Source organism: Chelonoidis abingdonii, chromosome 1 (genome assembly GCF_003597395.2).
Source record: "Chelonoidis abingdonii isolate Lonesome George chromosome 1, CheloAbing_2.0, whole genome shotgun sequence".
Classification (NCBI taxonomy): domain Eukaryota; kingdom Metazoa; phylum Chordata; order Testudines; family Testudinidae; genus Chelonoidis; species Chelonoidis abingdonii.
This window is the reverse complement of record NC_133769.1, coordinates 144151978-144169789: the sequence shown is the minus strand read 5'-3', so window position 1 is coordinate 144169789 and position 17812 is coordinate 144151978. Positions and strand designations below refer to the sequence as shown.

The window sequence follows — 17812 nt, the reverse complement described above, 5'->3', positions numbered from 1 at the left end:
TTCTCTCTTGGGATTAAGAGGAGCCAGACGTACAACCAGTTTTCTCCAATCTTTCTGAAACAGTCTCTCATGTTCAAAGTAGTAAGTAATAGCTAGAAGGTGGAATAGTCTTTTTGTTTGTTTTCTTTATTTGCAAATGTGTATTTTGCTGGAAGGATATTTTACCTCTGTTTGCTGTAACTTATACTTAGGCTAGGGGGGAGGAAGTCCCTCTGGTCTATGTAAAGCTGAGACCCTGTAAACATTTTCCAGCTTGATTTTACAGAGATAATTTTTACATTTTTCTTTCTTTAATTAAAAACTTTTCTTTTTAAGAACCTGATTAATTTTTTCCTTGTGTAAGACCCAAGGGGACTGGGTCTGAACTCACCAGGGATTGGTGGGGGAAAGCGGGGTGGGGGGGGAGGTGAATTCCTCTCTGTTTTAAGATTCAAAAAGTTTTGAATCACAGTAAACTCACCAGGGCTAGGTGGGGGGAAAGGAGAAAGGGGGAAGGTGAATTCCTCTCTGTGTTAAAATTCAAGGAGTTTGAATCACACTATCTCTCAGGGTAACTCAGGGAGGGGAAAATCTGGGAGGAGGAAGGAAGGGGAATGGTTTACTCCTCTTTGTTGTAAGACCCATGGGATATGGGTCTTGCGTTCCCCAGGGAAGGTTTTTGGGGGACAGAAAGTGTACCAAACACTATATTTTGGTTGGTGGCAGCGTTATCAGATCTAAGCTAAAAATTAGGTTTAAAGGGGTACATGCAGGTCCCCACTTTCTGGACACTAAAGTTCAAAGTGGGAATAAGAGCTTAACAGGCCCCATTGTGAAGGTCTGTGCACTGGTACCTATAAGTAGTTGGAACTCAGGACTGAATGCACTTTGGAGCTGAATTCCACTCTCTCCCTCCAGAGTGGGACTGGGGTGCCACCAGGGAAGCAGTGTGTGGCTGCATGAATGAAGCACAGGATGGAAAGTACTAGGGACTGGATGGGGGGGGGCGGGACTCTGTATCCTAAAACTGCAGTTTACCTAAACGGAGAAATCTAAAGAATAGAAACATGGACTCTAGCAGGAAGGCTCCCATTACAGGCTCCATTCCCCAGCTTCTAATGCTGTCTCACACTTCCTTCCGATACTCACCATATTCCTCCACCTTGAAGGTTGCCTCAAGCCCTATAGGCATATTCTTGCCCACTTTGATCTGGTATATCCCCAGGGCTGCTTCAGAGGCCAAGGGGAAGGACAGATCCACAATCCCTTGTCTTGGCTTCACGTCCACCCACTGGCTAATCCGGTTCCTATTGGGATCCTGTGCGGGAACACACATGCATAACCACATGTGTTCAAATGTGCACTGCTACGAACAGTCATGTATGCGTGCACAGCCTCTCAGAAGCACAGTCACACACACACACACAGAATGAGTGAGGACAGTACCAGGGATCACAGCCCCATGCATTGTCCCAATGGACAGCCTGTCTGAGGGGTCACAGCCCTATGCATTGCACCAATGGACAGGCCATGTGAGGGGGGTCACAGCCGCATGCATTGCCCCAATGCACAGGTGTCTGAGGGGTCACAGTCCACCCTGAGTCACCTCATCCTCTTTGTTTTCTGGGGGATTTTTTTTGGATAGCTGGATATTCCCCTCATTTATTGTTGCTTCAAGTCATGCCTCTACTTTCGCCCTGGGTCATTAACCACTGATAACAGGGCAGGGGCAGGGTACAGCCAAGATGCAGATATCTTATCTATGAGGTAGCAATTTAGGGCATGGCGCCCCCTTGGAGCACAAATGGCATGATGGAGCAGAAAAGAAAGCTCCCAGAAGTCAGCTCCTGGTCACTCACCTGCATCAGCACCAGGGGATGCTGCAAAACACAAGAGAGAAACAACATCACTTATGTAGAGAGCAACAATGTTCACGTGCCCCAGCATCATTAACACCCAGACACCAGCCCCAACTCAGGAGAGCCTGCCTAAACTCAGACCCAAACAGTCCCCATTTCACACCAAGGTCTCTGCTCCCTTTGCCACGGGAATGGATGGGGCTGGGGAGGTGACCCCAGAGGTGTGTTTCCCATGGAGTCCCAGGCCCTGTTGTGGTCATTGCGCCTACAAATGTACCCTAATTGTGAGCTCAACTGTAAAGTGATTCAGGCATTGTGTTAAGATCATGCTTGGTAAACAAGACAGTGAGACTGAAAATCAATGAACCAAAGTTGGTATGTTGGAAATTCAGCCTAACTGGTGGACAGAATAATAGGGGACAGGCTACTCCACCCCTCGTTCCTTTTTGGAGAGAAAAATTGGTGACTGGAGCGAGCTTCACCATCATGGGTGCCATCCTCACTGTCCCCTGGAACCCTGGACCTTCTTTATTCTAGTCCTGAGAGACATCCTAACCAGACTGGGACAGAAAGGGAAGCCAGATGACACTGTTACCCCTACCAGCTTCAGCTGAATCCCAAAGACCACTTAGCATGTGAGACCACACAACCCCTGCCCCCAGTGCGCCACCCCCTTTGTGTGCTCTTTTCCTTCCCCACCTCATTTCTTCTCTTTCCTACCCCTCTCCCCATGGCACTGAGTCACAGAGCACAGGTCAGCTGACTCGGGCTCAGGCTCATGGGCTAACAATAGCATGTAGACATTTGGCTCAGGCTATAGCCCAGGCTCTGACCCGCACCCTCTCGCAGGGTCTCAAAGCCTAGGCTCCAATCCAAGCCCGAATGTCTACATTGCAGTTTTATAACCCCATAGGCCAAGCTCTGCGAGCTCAAATCAGCTGACCTGGGCCAGCTGTGGCTATTTCATGGGTCTTTTATTGCAGCATAGACACACCCTCAAAGTCTGGCTTAACTGGCCAAGACTGTATCTTTTACAGCACTGCTGTAAGTCTATGACCAGAAAGAGGCAACTTAAAGCAATGCCCTAGCCAGTCTGATGTTGATAAAAGTTTGCCAGGTCTTAGGCATGGCACATGGGTTTGTCAGCCGCTTCCATGCTTTTCCAGCAGTGAGGTTCCAAGTGAAAGTCAACCTCAGAGACAGAAGCTGCATTTTCTGTCTTTGCTGGTCTTTTCTCTTTCCCTCATGTGTGTGTTTGTCTTGTTTTGTCTTCTTAACCAACAGCAGCAGCAATAGCTCCAGCCCATTTAAACTAACTTCTCTTTCACCCAAAAAGAACAGCTATTACCATCTTTGATGCTACCTAAAAGCCTGTCAGAAGGGGGGTTTCCTTCTAAAAACTCTCTACAGCTGAAGGGAAAAGGAACAAGGGATTTTATTTATATGAAAACCTTACTTAATACTTTACATCTCAAAGGCGTTAACTGTCTTGCCTTCTTTTCTGGATCTTTAATGAAAGGTTAGCAGGATGTTTAATAGTGTGTTTGCCTTGATAATAAGCAAGCTGAGGTGTCTGTATGCCAAATCCTGAACCTTGTTTGACACTGTTGGGGCTAACACCTTCGGCTTTCTGGGCCCCTTTATTCCTGTTATATTAAAACAACAGGAGCTATTGCAGCCCTGTTCTCTGTTAATAGGGGGCACATGGGGCAGGTTAGGTGTCTCTCACAATGTCATTCCTGTGGGTATCACTCTGTTTATCTGCTGAAACTTGGCAAACTCGGCACACTGATGGCCCCTACTTCCTGGAAAGCCAGAGGGATACTCACCACTTTATCAATGGCTTTAAAATCCTGGTCAAGGGTCACAATTCGAAACTTCACTGAAGAAATATAGAAAGCACAGCAAGTTATTCATTGTGAAACAGACCCCTGGATAGCTCTATACCTCCCTTCCTATTCTCAGATATCCTCTCCTTGTTCTTATCTTCAGAGCTGCTGACCCTTTCCTGAAAAGCCCCTGCAATAACACACACCTGCCTATGAAGAGATGAGGCCCGGTAAACTCATTACATGTGTCCTGTAATAAAAATTTAATTTAATTTATTTATTTTATTATTATTATAAAACAGCAGTTCTTCTTGGCCCCTCCCACCTGTTGTCTGTCTGGTCTATTTAAACTGTAAACTTTTGCGGGCAGGGACTGTCTCTCACTGTGTGTTTCCCCAGCAGCTAATACAATGGACATCTGGTGTGGTGTTTCTAGGTGCTGCTCTAATACAGACCATAATATCCTGGCAAAAGCTCCAGGGGATGTCCCATGACCTGAGTAGCCATGGCCTTGCTTTCAGGTCCCCGCACCTGAGAGACAGTACTTCCACCACCATAGTGCCCCTGGGACCAGTGCTGACTCAGAGCGGAGAATACCTTGTAGTGACACACCCACCCACTCCCTGCAGCACCTGTTTTCCCTCAGGCCCTGTCCTGCATAGCTGGTTATATCTAAGGAGATCACCATCCCCTGCTGTGGACAGCCACTGAGTCTCTACCCCAAAGCTCCATGTGCCTCTTGCCATTCGTACCTGTCTCTCCAGGTTTATAGAAGGGCTTGTCTGTGTCGATGACAATCCTTGGCATCTGTCTTCTCACCAGCACCTTCTTGCGGGCCTCGTAGCTCACCCTCTCCCCCCTATGGATCACTGCATGCACAGAGGCCACTTCTTCTGTCTGAGAGATGCAAAGGAAACTGGTGCCTCAGTGGCAGGACTGAGAACCGGATGCCACTTTGTGTGGGGAAGCTACTCTGCCAACCCACCTAGGGTAGGTCCTAGGAGACAGGCCTTTATCTGCCATCTCCTGTGTTCCCAGGAGATGATGGATTAAAAAAAATCCCCATTCCTCTTATCTCTCTCTATCCTCACCCTCAATAGCCTTTTTCCTCCTCCCCTTCTCCCTCCCATACCCATTCTTGGGCTCCCCTTGTTCCCCCTTTCCCCTCTTCTGCCCATCCTCCTTCTATTGTGTAAGTCTCCATTTTCCTTCCTCCTCCTTTTCTGCTGTCTCATCCCAGCCTCCATATCTTCTCCTCCTCTCTTCATTTAGCTGTGCTAGTCCCTGGGAGGGGGGCGGATTGGAGCCCTCTGGTTTGTGGGAACAAAAGGGATTGGAAGATGTGAGACTTACTGGTTCATTAAACTGTTTTTCCCTAGGAACCAAGGCTGGCACCTGCAGAATGCGGGGGAGGGGAAAGAGGTGAGTTGAAGCAAGAGGAAAAAAGAAAACAAATACATCAGTGAGATTTTATTTCTCACACACCAGGATAGTAACTGGCCTCAGAGCTAAACAACCCCGAAACTGCAGGACATTGGAGATCTGGCTCCAAATTCTGTGGCTGGAACCCATTTCTAGCCAACCTGATCCTACAAGGAACATTTGGAAGGATAAGGAGCAGGGGGGGGCATGGTGGGAGGTGGGGCACTCACCCACCTGCAGTGATGACTCTTGATTTATTATTGTTGGGTTGCACCACTTGAAGACCAACCTGTAAGCCGGACCCTGGAGACAGTATTCTTGGACTAAGAGAGGCCATGTGTCGTCTGATGGAGACCCAACTAACACAGCACTGGTACAACTATTATACTATGCACAGTTCAGTGCACCTCAGTACAAGGGTGATGTCAATAAAGCCTGGGGACATCCAGTGTGGAGCACCACAAGTGGATAGAGAGCAGTTCTACTCTGAAAAGTGACGCTGTAAGAATGGCTATGTTGGGCTCCATGTTTATCGTTTCTCAGGCTAGATTGAAGGGACTCAGTTTCCAAGTAGAATGATCTTTACTAACTGCATACTCCCCCTGGGCTCTGAGAGTCACACTGGGCTCTTTCCTTCACCCACATCATCACCTGCAATAAAGGTTCTGCAATGAGAACTTAGTAACTCTTTTGTTGACACCCAGACCAGACTCCAGCTCCCTCTCACTGGGCTGGGCTGACCCTGTGGGGAGAACAGAAGTGAAAGGGAGCAAAACCAGCGTGTCAGGAGAGTCAGGAACCATGAACCTGAATGCACATAGAAGCTTGTGTGTTACTGCATATGAAGGGAACCGTTTTACCCACTCACATTTTAGGGCAGAACCACACTCTTAACAAACTAGAGTGACTGATTTATGAGGAAAGTTGAAAAGAACTTAGTCCATATACATTAGTTTGGTCAATGAATTACAAATACTTGAACAGTGTAAACACCAAGGAAGAAGAGGGCTGGTTTTCCTGCAGGGTTTAACTAGGATTAAATGGCATAAAACTGAGCAAAGTAGTAAATTTTGGTTTAAATAATGGAAATCTTTTCTAGTCTGTTAGACTGTTGGATGCTCTGCCCATGGGTGGTGGGGATGGACTGAACCTGCTTGGTTAGAAAACTCAGGGTAGCATCTCACACAGCAGTGGGGTATAGCATAGTGTGCACTAGGGGCACAGGGCTCTTTTCTGACTTGGAGGCGAGAGTGCCCCCTATAGAATCAGGAGCAGCACCTGAGCTCACCTTGAAGCTGATGCACTCAAAGATTCCTGGATTCTCCACATCCTTCTCCACGAGGGTGTGATTCTGGGTTTCCATCTCCAAGGTGACAGCCAGGTGGACAGTCTCAGGGAGAGAGCTGAGGTGGATGCAGACCTTCTAATGGCCAGGATGGTGAATGATGGCTGGGATTACTATCACATAGTAACTAGGAGAGAGGAGGAGATGGGGGATGGGTAATTCATTGTCTCAGGTGGACAAGCCAACGGAGGACTATCTACTGCTCCAATTAAGGAAGACACCATGGATCAGAGAGATTTCATAGACCCTGAGTGGGGGAATATGTGGTGCAATTTCCTTCCCATCCCAGGAGGGGGCAGCATGCCCAGTATGGAATCAGAACATGGCACAATACACTGGCATAGATCTATCATACCCAGAAGATGAGTGTCTGATTCAGGGCAGGAGTAATCTAATCCAGTTTGTGCAAACTTTTCCAGTTGCATCCCCCTTACCATTCACAGAATTTGTCATGCCCCCCCACTGCTTGTAATCTGAATTAATTCCTTATATCTGTGCTGCTGCTGGTGGCAGCGCTGCCTTCAGATATGGGTGGTCAAAGAGCAGCTGCTGGCTAGGACATTCATGTTGTTTGCAGCATGGGAGAACTATTGTTTTAATCCCACTCCTGTCCTTTCAGTACCCACTGTAATTTTTCCTGCTCCTGCTATTATGGCACTGGGTCCTGTGGGAAACACGGGATCCCGGTTTCCTCCTCCTCCCACCCCCAAGAACCTCCTCCCACTCCCCACACCCCCAGTTTACACATCACGGCTCTAGTTCATTCCTCAGGTCCTCACACACACACACACACACACAAAAAAAAAATAAGAGGACCAAAAAATGCCACCATGGCTAAGCAGGAGAGTTAAAGAGGGGATTAGAGGCAAAAAGGCATCATTGAAAAATTGGAAGTCAAATCCTAATGAGGAAAATAGAAAGGAACGTAAACTGTGGCAAGTCAAGTGTAAAAGTATAATTAGATCAGCCAAGAACGAAATTGAAGAACAACTAGCTAAGAACACAAAATCTAACAGCAAAACAATTTTCCAGTACATCAGAAGCAGGAATCCTGGGGGCCACTGGATGATCACAGTGCTAAAGAAGCACTCAAGGAAGACAAGGCCGTTGTGGAGAAGCTAAATACATTTTTTTTCATCAGTCTTCACAGCAGAGGATGTGAGGGAGATCCTCACACCTGAGCCATTCTTTTTAGGTGACAAATCTGAGGAACTGTCCCAGATTGAGGTGTCGATAGAGGAGGTTTTGAAACAAATGTATAAATCAAACAGTAATGAGTCACCAGAACCAGATGATATTCACCCAAGAGTTCTGAAGGAACTCAAATGTGAAATTGCAGAACTACTAATTGTGGTATGTAACCTATTCCTTAAATCAGCCTCTGTACCAAATGACTGAAGGATTGCTAATATAACACCTATTTGTAAAGAAGGCTCCAGAAGTGATCCGGGCAATTCCGGACTGGTAAGCCTAACTTCAGTACCAGGTAAATTAGCTAAAATTATAGTAAAGAATAGAGTTATCAGACACATAGATGAACACAGTATGTTGAGATAGAGTCAATTTGGCTTTTGTAAAGGGAAATCATGCCCCATCAATCTCTTAGAATGCTTTGAGGAGGTTAACAAGCATGGGGACAAGAGGGATCCAGTGGATATTGTGTACTTAGATTTTCAGAAAGCCTTTGACCCATTAAAGTCACTGGGAGCTGCAGGTGATTGGCACCCCTGAAGATAAGGCTCCCAGAAGCTCAGCCACCTCCCCTCCTCTCCCTGCCATGATATTCCTGTCTACTGAGCCCCAGAAACAAAAGTGGAAAACCTTACGGATTCAGAGTTGCTGGAGCTGCAACTGGGAGCAGAGCCAGGGCCCAGAGAAGCGATACTCCCTGCATTGTTTGGGCTGGGACGGCCTGCTGGTGAGATCCACACTTAAGTCTAGAGCAACTGGCTATCAGCTCCAGGGGTTGAGTCCTAAATATCCCTGCAGAGACTTCTAAGTCCAAAGGGTGCTTGACCCATGTGGTGTAAGTATCTCATCTCCCCAGGGGTAATGACATTGACAATATTTACCCACCTCCACTAGGAACTTGGCAAAAGCCACATAGTCCTAGACCTCCTCCCACCCCATTCTGGAATGTGCCTGTGACCAAGTGTGTCTTTGATAGTGAGTTATGGATCTGGTGAGCTGTAATACAGACTGAGTAGGTATCATGAGAGTGAGAATCTTCACATGTGTCTGGCATGACACGTGACTATAGCATGCAGTGAAAGTTAAGATCATGCACCAGTCCCTATCCCCTGTTCTCAGCTCCTCGACAGGGGGAAGGCATCTTGAGCGCTACCACTGTCCGTTCACCTTCACAGTGATCCACCCTTCACCCACCTCATGCTCACCTCAGGGAGATGGCACCTTTAGATCCACTGCAGGGTGTCATCTATCTCACCATTCCCCTCTGTCACAGATCTGGTCAGGCTGCCCCTGCTGGCGCCCCACCAGATTGCTGTGAGGAGACAATGGCTGCATCCCTGGGTGTTTTAATCTCCCAGAGGCATAACAGAAGCCCAGGCACTATTGTAGTTTTGGGTCTCTAGGCACACTCTCAGCAAAGGATTCCCCTTCTTGCAATGTATTCTGGAAGGTTTTTTATCTCCTGCCTCTGAAGCACCTGGCCATGGCTGGAGATGGGACACTGGTCAGGGTGGGCCAGGGTCTCTGAGGTGGCACCAAGCATTCTCTCTCTCAGGGGCTGGGCTGGCTGGGTCTCGCTCACATGCTCAGGGTCTAACCACTCACCATGTTTGCGGTTGGGAAGGAATTTCCCCCCAGGCCAGATTAGTGGGGACCTTGGAGGGAAGGGGGTTTGCCTTCCTCTGCAGGGTGTGCAGGTCACTTGCCAGGATTATTTGGATATATCTAACTTAATCATTTCCCTACCACTGCCTTAATCCTTCCTATTCTATGCCTGTAGCACATAATAGTCTAGTATCCTGTGGGTCTCATTTCAGTTTTTGGGCTTAGTGTGTGGGAGCTGGGGGATGTCGGTAGCCTGTGTGGTACAGGAGGTCAGACTCGGTGATCTAATGGTCTCTTCTGGCCTTAAACTCTGTAACTCAGTAGCCCTCTGTCTGGCACCCCATCCTGAGAGCTGGGAACATATGGCCCAGCTGCTGTCCCTGAGTTCAGTGCTGCCTCCTCAGACTCCCCATAGCTAAACATACCCTCATTCAGAATCTTGCCCAAAGGTGTGAGCCTTGTGTGTTACCTCTTCAGGGGGCATGGCACAGATGTGGCACATAGAACACAGACATTGCATCGGGTTCTAACACCATTGTTCTTCACTTCTGTAATAAAGCACGAGAGTAGAGATCATTTAGAAAACAACGCACACATATTGAAAACAATGTCCCTCATTATCTCACCCTTCCCTGGGGAGTCCTTAGGAAACTCTCTGTAGTCAAGTAGGCGGGGTACCCCCTGGCCTCATCTGGTTCCTGCACCTGCTTCCCTCAACTTAAACTAGTGGGAAATGGCCAAATTGTCTCCATGCCTCATGCACAAAGCTGTTGCAGTCCTTTATAACCTTCCAGTCTCCTCTGTCAGGTCACTTCCTGATCAGCCTCAACAGGTGTAAACCAGTAGTTTTGTTACTAGGTGACCTCTCCCCATGAAGAGAGTGAGTCCATTATCTAGCATGTTTTATTTCAATGGACTTAATGACCCTCTTTTCTCAGCCCTGTGCCACTGCCCTGTTGGGACATCAGTCCAACATGGAGGTGAAGAGGCAACAGAGAGGGTAAAGAACCGCACATCCAAAATGGAGTTCTGCCATCTGTCACCAATACAAAGGGCCCCTGGTGTCAAACATGTAACCAGAGTATAGTGAGCTCTCCCCTGACATCTCATGATGAGCTGAGGGAAAAGACTTCAAGAGCAGACTGTATTTGCATATATACACTTACTCTGTCTAGATGTGCAGCAGATGGAGCTGCTTTGCCAATGTGATCAGTTTTGGCTGGTTGTGGGTTATAAATCACTGTAGCTTTTGAATGCAGGGGTAATTAAATGTTGTTATCCTTATTGTATGAGTAAAGGACAGCAGAACTATAGTTAGCATGCATGGATGGAAGGGGGTCACCTTACACTAAACCTCACTTGCTAAGGAGGGGATAGGGGTGCCAAAGACCAGTGAGGCTGGGAGTGGGGTTACCCAATGAGTTGGGGGTGTGTGTGCGCTATCTGACACATACTTTGCTTTAGTGTTTAGAGACAGCTGACCAAACTCACTTGTGAGTCCTTGTTGCTGATTACTAGAGCTGATAGTGCTGGTGAGCAGGGTTAAGCCTTAGCCCAGGTATGGAGACACTGTTGCTGTGAAAGGCACTGCAGAGCCTGTACTAGCAGTGAGATTTCCTGTTATCTGCTGAGCTCACTAGCAGTTGGGTTAAGTGGTGGAACCTCAGACTGGGCATTGCAGAAGCAGCAGCAAGCAGCAGTGATAATAATGGCAGAGAGACAGCACCAGTGGCAACAGAGAAAATAGCAGTAGTTGTGAGCCATTTGCAGAAGGCAGCAATAGTAGAGGCATTGCTTGATCCCTGACCCCTCAGGGGTGGGAGGTGAATCCATCTCTGAACTCTAGGTCTTTGCTGACCAAGAACAGACAACTGGGAATGGGGTATAGTACAGGGAGAGGGGAGTGGGATGTTAAAGGAACCTTTGTTCATTGGACTTTCACACCACAAGATGAGAAACTGAGGCAAAGGACACTGCTAAGTGTACTGTGGGATAGGTGTTGCTTATGGTCACATGCTTTTGAATCATTGTTGTGGCGTTTTCCCAGGTTAAGGCTGGCTCCCCTTTTCCCTTTTAATCAAAGTTTTCTTTTGTGTTACAGACTCAATGCTTGTGCGAGGTGAAGTATTGCCTCTTACAGGTGCCCAGGAGGGTTTAGTTTTCCCAGGGCACTGGGTGAGGCTTGAGCTGGTTCTGGATTGTGTCAGTAAGAGGAGCCCAGCCTGTGTTGCTGATGACTGCATCTGGCAGAATGGTTCCAAACAGAATAATTCATACATCATAGAGATTCACCAAATCATCACACCAACGCATCACCACTTGTCCACCTAGAGTAGCTTCATTGCTGCCTCCCCCTGCCCATCCACACGAGCCACTCCCACAGCGTGGTCTGCCTATCCTTCTATATCAGTCATACTTTCAACAACGCTACAGGGCCTTTCCACCAACCTCACTTTAAGAGACACTGGTACTGATGGAATTAGTTCTCTGCCTTCTATTTACTCCTGATTAAATCAATGTCTGGGCTTTACTTGACATAGCGTGTGTGTGTCTAGTAATCACTCTCTGTACCCATAGCCTGATGATATAGCAGACCCACATGGACGTTTAAACTAGCTCAGAAGGGCAGATCAATATATGGGCTCAAAATTCTGTACGTCCGTGACCCTGAGGCACATCAATATCCTGGCATCATTTTATGCAGACTCAGATGATTCTAGACTTCACACTCCCCTCAATGAGTGGCTGAACTAGTGGGATAGGGTGGACAGCCATCAGCACTTGACCTGGTGCAGAAACCTTCCCCCTGGCTCCCTTTCTCTGGTTAATCACTCTGCTATGACCCTCTGACCTGAGTGAGAGGAGGAAAGAGAAAAGATTGGGGTTTCATTAAGACAAATCTTTACCCCTTTATTTCCATATGTCTGAATTTTCACTGGTGTTAATTTTCTTTAGAAAGAAAAGTAGGACTGAACAAATTCAGCTCTGGAGTTAAGTCCATAAAAGTCATGAAGGATGAATTTTCCCCACTGTTCTTTTAATAAATACACTCTTTAATAACACTAGTGGAGCTCCCACTGTGTCTCCTGTTGCCATGAATGGTGATGCAAGGAAGTAAAGAACAGAGCACACATCTTCCCACAGAAGCACTAGCAGACCCAACAGAAATCTTGAAGCTAGTGAGCCTAGGATGTTGGTTTGTAAATACTGTTCTAGCAGTGTCGACCTGCCCACTTTCCAGTGGCAGTCATATGCCTCCTGATTTCTACCCTTTGGATTAAAAGCAAAGAGCCAGATACAGATACCATAACAGAGAGGGACATGGGTGGTGCTTCAGCATAGACTGAGAGCAAGGGAAGAAGTAGAAGAGCCAGAGAAGGAGAGGTGTAGAGCAGGAACACATCCCGGTAGTCTGAGCCTGCTGGAACCCAGCTATGAAGACCACAGCTTTCCTGTGGAGCTGTGTCCTCCTCCTGCCTCTCGCAGCTGGAACTGCCGCAATGATGTAAGAGCCCTGGTTGTTTCATGTCTATATGCTGATTAGTGGGGAATGTGTCAGAGCGGGGGAATTCTATAGTGGCAGATGCCTGTTATGGGATTCCTGGGACCAAAGGGATATTTCCATAGGGTGTTTGATCTACCGTTTCATTCAGACCTGGGTCTCCGTTTGCTGCATTGCTCTGGCTCACTGGAGTTCCTTTGGCTTCCTGCGTCCTAGGAAACCTCACACATCCTGCCAAGTGTCTCTGTGTGTTTCACTCGTACCTGCCAATGTTCCACACACTTTATTATTGTCCAGGAAACATTCTATTTTGGGCTGTTCCTTTCCTCCGAGAGCCACAAGTCACCATTTAAATCTTCAACCAGGACACTTAGATGCTGCAGCTCAGCAAGTCTCTTAGCCAACTTCAGTGGAAACACAAAGCTTAGTTCCGCCTGCTTTTCATGGTCCTGCTATAATTTATTGGCTTTGTGTAGTTGTGGTTGCCCTCTGGAGAGCCCTTAGAGGCAGACTTTTGTGTAATTCTGAACAGAAATACAGCTCTGCTTGCATTATAGAAGAAAAACCTGCATTGGGTCTCAGCCAGTGCAGGATCATTTCCTACTGTGTGTCATCTGGCATATTGGCCAGTCTAATATTAAATGTTCCAAGCGCTGCTACCCCTTCCCCTGGGAGACTACGACACAACCTGCTGTATCTCACTGTTCGATAAGATTCTGCTGATGTTCAGTCTAAAAGCTACTTTATTAGAGTCTTGCATGTTCTAATACTCTTAGCTTTGACAAGTTGCCAGCTGTCCCTTATGAGTACTAATGCTCGCTTCATCAATTCAAATTGACGGATGAAACATGCTTACTAAGAACATAAGAATGGCCATACTGGGTCAGACCAATGATTGTTTTAGCCCACTATCCTGTCTTCTGACAGTGGCCAATACCAGGTGCTCCAGAAGGAATGAACAGTAATCATCAAGTGGACCATCCCCTGTTGCCCATTCCCAGCTTCTGCAAATAGAGGCTAGAGACACCATTCCTGCCCGTCCTGGCTAATGGCCATTGATGGACCTATCCACCATGAATTTAGCTAGTTCTTTTTTGAACCCTGTTATAGTTTTGCCATCCTCTGGCAAAGAGTTCCACAGGTTAACTCCGCATTGTGTGAAGAAATACTTTCTTTTATTTGTTTAAAACCTGCTGCTTATTAATTACATTTGGTAACCCCTAGTTCATGTGTTATGTAAAGAGGTAAATAACACTTCCTTATTTACTTTCTCCACACTACTCATGATTTTATAGACCTCTATCACATCCCCCCTTATTTGTCTCTTTTCCAAGCTGAAAAGTCCCAGTCTTATTAATCTCTCCTCATATGGCAGCCGTTCCATAGCCCTAATAATTTTTGTTGCCCTTTTCTGAAACTTTTCCAATTCCAGCATATCGTTTTTGAGATGGGGCAACCACTTCTGCATGCAGTAGTCAAGATGTGAATGTACCATGGATTTATAATTCTCTTGGGGAAAATGCCATGAGAGCTTTGAATGGCATAGGTAGCCAAGAGTAGGACCTTGGTTTTACATCTCATGCTAAGGACTGACTCAATAATGATGGAGGGAGGGAAGAGAGATTCCAAATAAATGGAAGTCACAAAGGGATTATGTGAGCCAGCAAATCAATGCAACAGCTCCTGTTTGCACATTTGCTTCCCACAGCCCAGAGAGAAGAGGACCATGAATGCCACCAGTGTAGCAGAACAAAAAAAACCTGGCACAAACAGAGAAAGCCATTTTCAGTTCAGCTCTGTAGATACTGGCAACAACTGGATGCCAGTTCCTGAGGCTGATGCCACACAGGGTACCGGCTCACTCCTATCTGAGTATTAAGCCACAATGTAAAAGATGTCATACTCAAACTGACCAATGGTCCAGCTGCTCATATACCTGGCCTCCTATAGTACTAGCTTAGGCCAGTATCCCTCCTACTACCCCAAATCTATCTATTGGCCCATCTAGTCTGGTAGATGTAACTGGGAGGTATTAAGGCTAAGAGAAGTGTCATCAGATCTGATGCTTCAGTGTAAGCCTGTGTGTCAGAAATAAAACCAACCCATTATATAGCAGTGCTCAATTAATGATGTGTGTTCTGCCTGAGTGTTACATGTCTTCTCTTGAAACATCAAGTACCAGCAATTGTCAGAGACAGGTGACATGAGCAGATGTACCTGTGGCCACAGCTGGTACATAAGATGGCAGGATACTGGGGTAGATAGTTCAGAAGTTCCCAAATTATGGTCCATTGAGCACTTTTTGGCAATCTGTGGAGAGCTGACTGCTCAAACGGTGCTGGTTTCCTCCTTCTTCCCTACTGTTAAATTGCATTAAAAGTCTTAGTGTTGTGATAGACCCAGGCCAGTTGGGTACAGCAGAAGGCAGATATACTGGCTACTGGATTAACAGTTTTCTGTTCCCTAACTGACCAGAGCAGGGGCAGCTCCAGGCTAACGAGAACACCTCACTGATTAGCCTGCAAAGAGTCAGGTGAGGCCATTAAATTAATGTGACCACCTGACTCTAATTAAGGCCCAGCTGATACTATAAAAAAGGCTCACCCCCCTCAGGCACAGGAGAGCAAGTGTGGCTGAAGGGCTGGTTAATGAGGATGTCCTCAAACCATTGTTAAGGGAGCCCTCAGGTAAGGGAGAAGTAGGAGAGCTGTGAGGAAGTGGCTCAGGGAAATGTAGCAACGCTGGCAGTGAAAGGTTGGCTGCCAACAGCTGCTACCATTAGGGTCCCTGGGCTGGAACCTGGAGTAGAGGGTGGGCCTGGGTTCCCCCCAACCCACCACTACAGGAACATCTCCTGGGAGGGGAAGTCAGGCCCCTGTCAGGACAGGAGGCTAAACTGTTCTGAAATAAGCCCCCAGGGACAACAGAGACTGTGGGAGTTCTCTCACCAGCCTCCTTGCTGACCTATGATGAAAAGGGCTCAGTAGACTGTAACCCTAGCCCTAGAGAGAGAAGGGCTAAGTGGAGGGTCACAGTGAGCCGCTGAGGCTAGCATAAACCACTGAGAAGTGCAGGACCCATGGGGGTATGGTCAGAGCTCTGCCACAGTATAAACACACTGAATACTTCTCTAGTGCTACCCAGGTACACAATGGATGTAGTTGCAACTGGGGTGTTCTGGGGTCTGACATGAGGAGGGGGTGGCTGGCATGATGGTGAAGGAGAGGCCAAGTGGTTCCCATCCACTGGTGAAATGGAGATTAGGTGTCTGTGAGATTCTTTCTGTGAGATGTGGCCCAGTTTTAGGTATGACATGTAACAATGACATGCAATATCAGTTGTATTAAACCTGTGAATGGTTTATGTATGATTGTGCCCTACCCTATGGGAAGGGTTACTACAGCTCCTCCAGGAACTAAAAACAGTGGAGGTGGTTAAGGCAAATCACTGCAAGAGAGTTGCCACCCCCTGGAGTGGCTTGCTTAGGCTGGTTCAGGCTGGGTTTTCCAGAGACTAGGAGACAAAGAAGGGCCTTTTGGTATAAGAGAATGAGCTTGAACTGACTCAGAACCTTCTTTCTGGTCCAGCAAACAGGGCCGTCTGTCCATGGGGAAGGGTTGGAAAGACTGCAGTCTACTACAGCCCCATATGGCTGATAGGTGACCTCTGATGAGCTGTTAGCATGTCTATAGGGACTTTGATTGTTTTTATGTTTTCTCTAAAATGCTTTGTCCTTAAGAATAAAGGTGCTTGCTTAGAAAGAGCAGGGTGGTAACTTGTAACTGCTGGCAATATGCTGGTCATAGCCCTTGGGGAGAAAGCATAGAGCTGGCACTAGCCTGTAGGCACACTGGCTTCTGGGGATATCACAGGGCAGATTAGGGAGCTGGGCAGCCTTAACCCCCCCAGTCAGAAAGGAGGCAGATGTGGGTCTCCATCCAAGAGGGGTGATGGCTGGGAGTTGAAAACCTTGACTGGGTGCCCTTATGGTACCCTGGAGTGGGAATACAGGTGCAATTACCCTGACACTGTGACAGATGGTTCCCATACATCAAGTGGCAGGATGTTGGGCTACATAGAACAGTAGTAAGATCCAGTATGACAGGAGGCCAGATGCCTTTCATCACTGGCTTGTTTGGTCTGGTAAGAGTGGTCCAGAGGATAAGGCACTGGACTGGGACTCTGTAGACCTGTGTAGTATTCCAAGCTTTGCCGCCGATCTGCTGTGCGACCTTGGGCAAGTCCCTTACCCTCAGTCAGCTTCTGTTTGCCCTTCCACCCTGTGGCTGTCTTGTCTGTTCAGATGGTAAGCTCTATGGGGTATGGATTGTCTCTTACTATAAGTTTCTGCAGTGTCTAGCACAATGCCCCCCACTGACTGGGGGCTTCTAGGCACTACTGTAGTATAAATAGTGAAGAGGAGGGGTTTAGATTTATTAGGTGCTAGGGGAAACTTTTGGGAAAGCAGGAGCCTATACAGGAAGGATGGGCTCCACTAAACCAAAATGGAACCAGATTGTTGGCACTTAAAATTAAAAAGGTCATAGAGCAGTTTTTAAACTAAGGGCTGGGGTGAAAGCTGACAGGTACAGAGGAGCACGTGGTTTGGACAGAGACATCCCATAGGGGAGGATCTATTAATGAAGATTCTCTGTCCTAGTAAGGAGAAGAAGATAGGATCTGATGAGAAATAGTCAAAGGAAAAGTCCCATTTAATTACATCATGTAATGGCAGACAGCTAAAAAGTGACAAATTTTTAAAGTGCTTACATACAAATGCTAGAAGTGTAAATAATAAGATGAGTGAACTAGAGTGCCTCATATTAAATGTGGATATTGTTATAATAGGCATCTGTCATAAATAGATAGCTAAGGGTTAATGTTTCTTTTACCTGTAAAGGGTTAACAAAGGGAACCAAACACCTGACCAGAGGACCAATCAGGAAACTGGATTTTCAAAGTCAGGGAGGGAATTTTTGGGGGTCAGAGTCTTTTGTCTGTCTCTCAGCTATGAGAAGGTTCTTTCTATCTTCTAATCTTCTGTTTCCAAATTGTAAGTACAGGTAGAAAAACAATATAG

The 17812-nt window shown here is 47.0% G+C and overlaps 1 protein-coding gene across 1 annotated transcript in view; it reads right to left on the bottom strand.

Moving 5' to 3' along the window:
• The window catches only part of LOC116823808 (alpha-2-macroglobulin-like protein 1), a 49450-nt gene extending 41122 nt beyond the window's left edge, over nucleotides 1-8328 (bottom strand). Inside the window, 7 exon segments of the mRNA XM_032778664.2 lie at nucleotides 1129-1297; nucleotides 1839-1859; nucleotides 3668-3720; nucleotides 4420-4564; nucleotides 5021-5062; nucleotides 6378-6561; nucleotides 8261-8328. Of these exon segments, the coding sequence (XP_032634555.1) occupies nucleotides 1129-1297; nucleotides 1839-1859; nucleotides 3668-3720; nucleotides 4420-4564; nucleotides 5021-5062; nucleotides 6378-6561; nucleotides 8261-8328 (682 nt within the window).
• Between the last annotated feature and the right edge of the window lie 9484 nt (nucleotides 8329-17812).